Source organism: Rhinoraja longicauda, chromosome 38, assembly GCF_053455715.1.
Source record: "Rhinoraja longicauda isolate Sanriku21f chromosome 38, sRhiLon1.1, whole genome shotgun sequence".
NCBI lineage: Eukaryota > Metazoa > Chordata > Chondrichthyes > Rajiformes > Arhynchobatidae > Rhinoraja > Rhinoraja longicauda.
In genome coordinates, this window is record NC_135990.1 from 602415 (window position 1) to 612123 (window position 9709).

Genomic DNA, 9709 nt, shown 5'->3' on the forward strand with positions numbered 1-9709 from the left:
GGCACCCGGACACGGCACCCGGACACGGCACCCGGACACGGCACACGGACACGGACACGCGTCCCTGCGTTTTTTGGAAATAGTTCCATGAGATTTATTTCTGAGCAAAGGAGAGGCAGACAGGGTCTTGGTTTAAGGAGTGGTGGAGTGATGGGAATTGAGTTGACACCAGTATGTCCACAGGCAGAGGGCGGGTGGGGGTGGGAAGGTGCAGGGTGTGGGGTGTAGTTGCTGGGGTGTGTGGGGTGGATGCTGCTTTGACTGTGTGTCTGGGGCAGTGGGTGGGAGTCTGGATCGCTGCGGTCAGTTCTGTGTATGAAGTGCTCTCTGTGTTATGTTCATTCACAGCTGTGATTAGTGCCCATCCCATCCATTCACTCGACAACCCTCATCATGATCATCACCACTGTGACGGGCCTTCCTCCCCAACCCACAGCTATCTCTGCCACCAGATGCCCGCCCGCCCACTCGCCTCTTCATTAGACAGGGCCAATTACACAGGTGAGACCTGGCAACGCAAGCTCAGCCGCTGCCCCATCCCCACGCCAGCCCACCCCGCGGGCTAGAGGAACCCTGAGATCATTTCACCACGCGGCTGAACAGTGCGTTGGCCGTTAAACTCTGAGGGGCTACCGCGCTTGGCTACTGTTTGTGGAGCGGAGGGAACGGTGGGGAGAGGAGGGAACGCAGAGAGGAGGGGGGTGGTGGGATCGTTGAGGAACGGGTTGGGGAGTGGAGGGGAGCGGTGGCGGCATCTTCTGTGTGGCAGCAGATGGTAAACGGACAGGGGAGAGGGGAGAGATTGAGACCACAGGCAGGGAGAGGTAGAGCCATGCGCCTTCCGAGGGAGGATCGGATGCAGGGTCACTTAGTGCAGCTTGTGTGTTCAAAGATTGAGGGTGATAAGAACAAAAAGTGGAGTCATTGGTGGGACAGTTTATAGGGAAATGTTCATAAACATCTGGACCAGGGAGAGAGAGAGAGCGATGTCAACAGAACGAGAGGAGGAGGAGGTGGCAACCCTGAGAGTGAGTGTGTGTAGGGTGCACTGCAGGACCGCATCGTAGACTGGGTACAAGGATGGCAGAATGGGGCACTGGGTTGGGACTGGGGGGCTCACCAGCATGGCCTGCTGGGATGGTCACACCTCCTCCTTTTGAAACCTTGGTTCGGCCTTGAATTTTCTGGATTAAATTGTTGCTGACTGACTGGGCCCGTGGTGACAAACGGTGGTTTAGTTGAAAGGTTCCTGCATACAGGCAAGGCAGCCTTGCTGAGCTGCTCGTTGGAAGTTCAGGCAGATGAGTCCCCCGTGTTGCAGCTCTGCTCTCCCAGTTACAGGCGGAGACTCAGTTACAAGTGGAGACTCAGTTACAGGTGGAGACTCTGCTCTCCCAGTTACAGGCGGAGACGTGGATTGTGGACGGCCTGTCTTGTGCCTGGAGTGCTGACCTTTGACACTTTGTGTTCCAGAATCGGTACGGAACACCCCGAACAGCGACATGTCTCCGGCCCTGAGCTCCCAGACACACGTGGACAGCCTGGAGACAGACGTGCCCAGCGTCACCTACCTGCCCGGCTCACAGGACGAGGAATCCAACCGCAGCGTCCCCACAGCCCACGTCCGCCCCTCACACCCTCTCAAGAGCTTTGCGGTCATCGCCATCCCTCCGGCCAGCACCAGCTACGAGGCAGCCTCGTCCAGCACGCCACTGTTGGCCCAGGCGGGTGAGTGAGTGAGAGCAGAGCCAGGGGCACTGGCACCATCTCTGTGGGCCCCGCACCCAGCGGGCCGCAGGAGAAGCACACGTTCCAAACCCTCGCTTACAGCGGCATGGCGGATGGAGCCGCTACCTCACAGCTCCAGTGACCTCCAGTGCTCTCTGTGTGGTGTTTGCACGTTCTCTCTGTGACTGCTCCGGTTTCCTCCCCCATCTCAAAGCCGAGCGGGCTGATGGGCGAATTAGCCGCTGTAATTTGCTGCCAGTGTGTGGATGAAGGGTGGTTAGTGGCCAGCACAGACTTGGTGGGCCGAACGGTCACTGCCTTCTCCTCAATAACAAGGCTGGGTCAGCTATAATGTAGCGATAAATTAAGTGAAAATACTTAGGAGATACAGCGTGGAAATAGGCCTTTCTGCCCACCAATTCCATGCACTAATTCTATCCTACGCATCAGGGACAATTTAAAGAGACCGATTACCTGCAAATCTTTGAGAAGAAACCAGTGGAGAAAACCCACGCAGTCACAGGGGGAACATACAAACTCCACACAGACAGCACCTGTAGTCAGGAGTGAACCTGGGTCTCTGGCGCTGTGAGGCAGCAACTCTACCGCTGCGCCACCGTGTTGCCATTCTACCATGGGCTAGACTGACTCGTGCCTAGTGGGTTTGTCTAGACTGGGCAGGTGGGTCAGACTACTGAACAGACCTCTCATTTGTTAAGAATGTATCCCAATCTTCCAATCTACCTCATTGCGGCCTAGCACTTGTTTTATCTGCCCTTTGTAACTGCAAGACTGATAGAAAAATAGGTGCAGGAGAAGGCCATTCGGCCCTTCGAACCAGCACCGCCATTCATTGTGATCATGGCTGATCGTCCCCAATCAATAACCCGTGCCTGCCTTCTCCCCTGATCTGCTCTGCTTATTCTTAGCACAACCTTTTAAAGTCAAGTTTGATGTGATTTGAATAGATGGCAGGCAAAACATGGTTTTCCACAATATTGGTAAAATAATAAACCAATGGATGAGAAGGATGAGAGATCTTATCGAAACGTATAAGATTATTAAGGGGTTGGACACGTTAGAGGCAGGAAACATGTTCCCAATGTTGGGGGAGTCCAGAACAAGGGGCCACAGTTTAAGAATAAGGGGTAGGCCATTTAGAACTGAGATGAGGAAAACCTTTTTCAGTCAGAGAGTTGTGAATCTGTGGAATTCTCTGCCTCAGAAGACAGCGGAGGCCAATTCTCTGAATGCATCCAAGAGAGAGCTAGATAGAGCTCTTAAGGATAGCGGAGTCAGGGGGTATGGGTAGAAGGCAGGAACGGGGTCCTGATTGAGAATGATCAGCCACGATCACATTGAATGGCGGTGCTGGCTCGAAGGGCCGAATGGCCTCCTCCTGCACCTATTGTCTATAATGTCAATATTGTAGGAAGACACAAAATGCTGGAGTAACTCAGCGGGTCAGGCAGCATCTCAGGAGAGAAGGAATGGGATGGATGACGTTTTGGGTTGAGATTGCTGTCTGGAGTGTGAATGTTTATCTAATGTTGGAAGCAGGGTGTGAGGGAAGCGTTGCTAAAGCTGTGACGTTGTGTTCCACTGCAGGGGCCAACCCTCAGGTGTACTCGGTGAAGACGGCATCCATAGGAACATTGGGTCGGAGCCGCTCCCCAATGGCCGTCACCGTGCCCAGCGCCCCGGACGTGACTGAGTCTGCCAAGATGGTGGACGACTCCGACACTGTAGGTTTGCTGCTGGTTCCTCACCTCTGCCCTTCCCTCAGCCACCTAGTCTTAGGACCACTGTCCATGCACTCCATTCCTTAACAGCACAGCTCACGGGAGGTGTGAGAACAGATCAAACTTTCACCTTTATTTTCAGGTGTCGGTGTTCATCGATTTCGCTCTATCCACCCAAACATCTCACATTTAACAAAAATATTTAAACACTTTTTAAATTCCTGTAACTAGCCTTTAGCATTCACTCCCACACCTCTCATTTACATTGGTGAATGTAGCAGTGTTTCCCCGAGCCGGGTTCACCATTCAGTCAGTGCCCTGTGCTCCGTTGGATCCCATCACATCCCCGTATCCCCATCCCCCACAACCACCCACCTCACACACCCCTTACCCTGACGCTGTGCCTCCCAGGCCAGGACTCCAGACTGTAGGAGCGGGTGGAGGCCACTTGGTCCCTTGAGGTTGTTCTGCTGTTCAACAATAGCTGATCTTCTCAGTCCCTTCCTTGATCTCGTGCCTGAGTGACTTGTGTAGGTTTGTTACACCCCTACGCTGGGGAGACATGGAGACTCCCCTCAACCATCACCATTATTGATTGAGTCTGCCCCCTCTGCCTCACTGTTGACTCGGATCCTGAGCTGATTCAGAGTCCCTGAAGGTGTTGGTGATTTGCAGCAGCATGGAAGAAGAATCAGGGAGTGGAGATCAGGCAATCACAGCTTCTGTAAGTGGTTGCAGCTTCGTCCCTTTGTGGACAATGCCTGGACACCACTCACAGAAAGCAGAGAAACCCTCACTCAAACTGAGCAATCCTTTAACACAACCTCTTCCCTTAGATGGTCTTAGCCTGAGTAGAGACCGGCCGACACAATAACCTGCTGCCTCTTTTTGCAGAACTACGGCCCAGATGAGCTGAGTGAAGAAATGGCACACCTCACGGGCTTAATGAAGGATCTCAACGTTATCACCACAGCATAGATCGGAGTTCCATCAGTCACTCAAACTGAAACCGGAGCAGGTGTGCGCAAGTACACAAGAGTCCCGGAGGGCCGACTACAACATGACGTCATGTGTTAAGTCTCGTGGGAAATGCCTTTGTCACAATTTCAGTCCAGACTTGTGGAGATCATGCAATCCAATCAAGGCCTTGGAATCTGATGGGCCCCTGCTGGTTTGGAAATGTACTGCAGGTACCGATATAGTGTTGGACATTCGATATCGTCTATTTACTGCGTGTTTACGTTGTTGGTGTTATAAAGAGAATGTTGAATTGTTACTTTGGCATCCAGATGTGACATTTGACCGCCTCACCATCAGCTGGTGTGAGATGCTTCAATAACATGGCCATTTCCTGCTTCCTGTGCATCACACAGACTGCAACAAAACTGCCACCGTGTCCGCACATCACTGTGATCTCAGCAATTCCTGCTGGACTTGGCAAGTTAGCTGATTAAAGCACAATTAGAAAGATGGACCAGCACAATCTATCCACAAAGTACTCGCAGAGGCTCGGCAAGACTCAAAGCACATTGGTTTAAACAAATGTGTGCAGCAACTGACATTTTATATGAAGACTGTCTTTATGTATTCTACTGGAGAATCATTTCGCCATAAAGAGAAAGATAAGCCCGCCCTACCCATGGGTTTGCTTGCACGATCTTTATTAAACCTATCAGTGAGTTTTGATTATATAGCCAGCGTTAAACCGGATCGTTCCACCCTCAAATCGAGTTTGAGTTCCCTGCCCTCATGAATTGTGTTATGGGTAGGTTCCAGTTCCTGATTCTGTATTGAACCCAGTCAATTGAGTTTACTTACCCTCAGTGGACCGGGCTGAACTGGTCCCAGGTAGATGGATATCAGATCAATCCCATCAATCTGCTTCTGATGAGGTTACATGTTAAACCATATATGGGTTCAATTACAGGAAGCTCTCTCTATCTCATTCCCCCCAAACCCCAGCTGCCCACCCCATATCATTGTACTTGCTTCTACAGTCATGGTTTTACTATGTTTGTGAATATTGCTTCCTATGTACATCTCCATGAATGTTAATATAACTGTTTAAGGAAATTTATTGTAATGAATATAACTGAACGAAGCTATTGTGAACGTTTAGAAAACATGCCCCTGTTGTAGGCAGTCAGATCTGTTTTGCACTTTTTCCATCCTTTACAAAGAGCCTTTTTCTTTCTGGCCTGTGTTCAGAATCGGGAAACCTCTGGTGTACTTCTGTAATGTCTTCATTAGCAAAAGCAACTTCTGTTTTCCACGGACGCAGATAGTGCAGATTGTTTATTAATCCCGATTGTAGAAATGATGCAAACTACTGTAGTTTTATGTACAAAGAACTTTGCTAGTAGCATACTCAGTGGCTTTTTTTAAACTTCATGTTCTAATGTAATATTGGAATTCCAATACATTTTGTATTCAACCAATAGGAAGAAGTGTGAATGTAGACATTTATTTGTGGTCTACACTGCCGGTGGAAGCAAAACCAACAGGTAACAACACCTGTAAATGATGGATTTGTGCATAACTGTGATCCATTAGCTTGGTTCAGAGCTTGAGGGTTGACCAGGTTCGACAAAGTTGTCCCGCCCCCCTGACATCAGTCTGAAGAAGGGTCTCGTCCCGAAACGTCACCCATTCCTTCTATCCTGAGATGCTGCCTGACCTGCTGAGTTACTCCAGCATTTTGTGAATAAGGACATTAGACGTGTCTACATGGACTTTAGCGGGGTTATTGACAAGGTCCTGCATGGTAGGCTGGTCCAGATTATAACACTAGGGATCATCAGTGGCTTTGTTTTTGGTGGAATGAGTCCATCAGTGGGGCTGTTGTATTTTCAGATTGACCAGTGACATTGAGCAGGGATCGGCGTTGAGGCCACCGTGAGAAAACATTAATGATTTGAATGAAACTGTAATTACAAATTCAGAGTTAGCAGAGTAAGTAAATTTGTTGATGACACCAACATTGGTATAATAGATAATAAATAAGGTTATCAAAGATTACAACAGGATCCAGATGAACTGGGGAAATGGGCCAAGGACCGGCAAATGGACTTTAAGTCACACAGGTGGCAAGTGTTGCATTTTGGTAAATTAAACCAGGGCAGGACTTCTACGGTAAATGATTGAGCACCGGGGAGTGTTGAGGCACAGAGAACCCTTGAGGCACAAGTAGATAGTTCCCTGAATGTGGACAGGTTGGCAAAGGAGTTTGCATTCCCGAGTAATGAGTCAGCACATCATGTTACAACTACATGTCGTTGGTGAGATTGGAGTATCACTTCCAGCTACAGGAAGGATATTATTCAGCTGGAAATGGTGCAGAGGAAGATTTACCTGATGTTACCAGGACTGAAGGGCTTGAGTTATAACTAGAGACTGGACAGGTTAGGACTTACTTCCATAGGATGTAGAGGTTGAGGGATGACCTTACCAACGTATATAAAATCATGAGGGGCATAGATAAGGTGAATAGTTGCAGTCTTTCTCCCAGGATAAGGGAGACTAAAACTAGGGGGCAGAGGTTTAAGGTGAGATTAGAAAGATTTATGGGGCCCAAAAGACAACCTTTTCACGCAGAGGGTGGTGAGGATCTGGAATGAGCTGCCAAAGGAAACTGTTGCGATTACAATGTTTAAAGATATTTGAACATGTACATATATAGGAGAGTCTTATAATGATATGGCCAAATGCAAGAAAATGGGACAAACTCAGGTAGACATCTTGGTTGGTATGGATGTTGGGCCGAAGGTTTCTGTTCTGAATGATCTACGATGGACCTTGGTGAAGATAATGCTGCTGAATGTCAAGGCTGTGTTTATGTTGATTGGCTGGAATTAGTGTGGGTAGTTATTATTTTCCACTAACTAGACTTTGAATGACATCTAGGTCTTGCAGGGACCAAGTCAGTGCCCGAGGTGTTGAAATGGGCGCTATCACCACTGAACGGCCTTCCGTTAAACCATCAGAAGTGGAAAGGCTGTGGATGAAGGAGGTCCCTCTGCACGGTCTTTGTACAAGATACATCGCCAGACAGGGGAGTTTCCTCACGATGTTCAGTGGCAGCGGTTTCCCCGGATCACACTGGGTCAGATGATCACTTGATTTTCAGGACACTCTCTCTCACCTTGCGTTTGGAATTCTGCAGTTTGTCTGTCTGGACCAAGGCTGTGGAGGTCCTGGTGACTTAGTACCGACTAGTACGTGTCATTTGGTAGCAGTCAACAACACCTTCCATGAGTTTGCTGATGATTGGGATAAAATAACTAGTTTTTTTGGACGGGGCTAACTTTCATGTTTTCAGCAGGTGAAAGATGATGTGTAAATGAGCTGAGAATCTGCAGATGGTCGACAGGAGTGGCCAGGGCTGGATCGTTGATGTGTCCCATTATCTCAGCCAGTTCTTGACATCAGGTACAGCAAATCAAATTGGCAGAAGGGGGCTTGTTGGTGGCAATCATCCAGGCCAGGGTTGATCTTGGCGACACATGCCTACTAGCCCCGTGATTTCCCATCATCATTCCTGACTCATGATCGCATTGCAGAACTTGGATCTGACCTGGTGTGGGGGGGTGTTATTGCTGTCGCGGTCAGGTTGTTAAGGTGTGCCTGTTGCTTTAGGGCAGGAGTGATGGTACAATAAAGGATGTGTCAGGCCAGATGACGACAGAGTGATTACAAACAGGAGAGGAGTTGTTCATATCGGCCAGAGGGGCTGATGGGTCTTCTGCTGCTTCCAGTTCCTGTGTTTGCATGTTGTGAGGCTGCTCATTCCTTATGCCGTGACGCCCCACAGAACCCAGCCGTGCTCAGCTCTGAGCAGTCAGACTGATTTCATCAGGAAACACTGAACGTTTCCAGATGTCATCCAGAGGCCTTAAGTGAGCAATGCAGCCAACATCTGCGGCCCACCCAGATGTACCTTCTACATAAACCGCTGCAGCAGCCCCAGTGGTTCAGCCGAGCAGGACTGGAACATCCATTCTTCCCACAGCTGTCCTTTAGTCAAAGTGGATCATTTTTGTAAAAGTGAAGGGTTTAGCTTATAATTGAATCCATTCTATGCTGCACCTCAAAACTTCTACAAAAGGACAGACTACAAATTCACAGATGCTGTTCAGACTCTGCAACATTGACTTACGATAGAGCAAGCATTATGTATAATGGTGCAGCCTGTCTGAAATCCCTTGCCAAAAGCAATACTGGGTGGGTTAAGATGCGCTCTCTTGTGCCCACACTACAACGCCAACAGTTTTTATTTTAGGAAATATTGATGGAGAAACCTGTGTACATTAAAACTTTTGCAGATGTTTGAAACTCTTCTGCTCCACACTGACATCTTTCAATGGTCAGGTTGCTCTCCCTCAGTCTGAACTTCAAAATATGCCCGGCTAAAATATTGCAATCTTATTTTTTGAAAATGATAACAGGCTATCTTAATGTCTAATGTGAAGGAAAATAACAAAAATAACTAAAATAGTGGCTGGAGTTTGTGCAGGATGAGGGGGCGGTGGAGATGATGAGATCCCGACAGGAACGTTCCCCAGGCTAATTGCTTTATATTCTGATCTTTGTGATCAATTTTCTTCCCTCCTGCACTACCCTTCCAATTGTGGCCCCTCATGCATCCTTCTGTACCTCCACCATAACCACTGGTAGTCATGCCTTCTGTATGATGTCCTATGGTCTGGAAGTACGTCTAGAATCTGTGCCTCCCTCCAACTGCAGTGACCTGAAGCATACACTTCAAACAGTGCTCATTTACCTGCCCTACAATTACACATTTCTTCCAGCACAGAAGGCAATTATTCTTCCTGAGAAATGAAGTTAACCCCAATCGACAGTTATTCAGACCTATGTACATTCATGGTTAGACCACAGATGGAATATTATCGCCAGGTTTCAGGACCCAATTTGAAGGATTGTTAAGGTGTGGATAAGCTGCAACTTACTGAAATCACCCCAAAGAACAGGAGGTTTCAATTGTGAGGAGAAATGAGAACAGGGGCTCATCAAAGTCAAACTAAGATCAAGATCAGGATGACAGGTGGGTCAAAGGGGGCTAGATAAAGTAACGAAGGAATGTCATCTCCATTGCAAAAGCTACGAGAAGTTCAGAAATCTTTCTCCAATCCTAATCACATCAAAAATATGGAAACCACAAGGGATCAGGGTAATTAAATATAAGTAATTGTTAGGAGCAAGCATGTGGGACTGAGTACAGC

At 48.3% G+C, this 9709-nt stretch overlaps 1 protein-coding gene across 9 annotated transcripts in view; it reads left to right on the forward strand.

Annotated features, from left to right (window-relative positions):
• Nucleotides 1–5929, forward strand: part of LOC144610915 (neogenin-like) — a 139008-nt gene extending 133079 nt beyond the window's left edge. For 5 of the 9 annotated variants that reach the window (XM_078429908.1, XM_078429910.1, XM_078429911.1 and 2 more), the window contains 4 exons: nt 349–501; nt 1474–1728; nt 3337–3473; nt 4365–5928. In XM_078429908.1, the coding sequence (XP_078286034.1) occupies nt 349–501; nt 1474–1728; nt 3337–3473; nt 4365–4448 (629 nt within the window). In that variant the 3' untranslated portion in view covers nt 4449–5928. Of the gene's footprint in view, nt 1–348; nt 502–1473; nt 1729–3336; nt 3474–4364 lie in introns of all 9 variants that reach the window. The other 4 variants (XM_078429913.1, XM_078429915.1, XM_078429916.1 and 1 more) reach the window with 3 other exon arrangements.
• Nucleotides 5930–9709: the final 3780 nt, after the last annotated feature.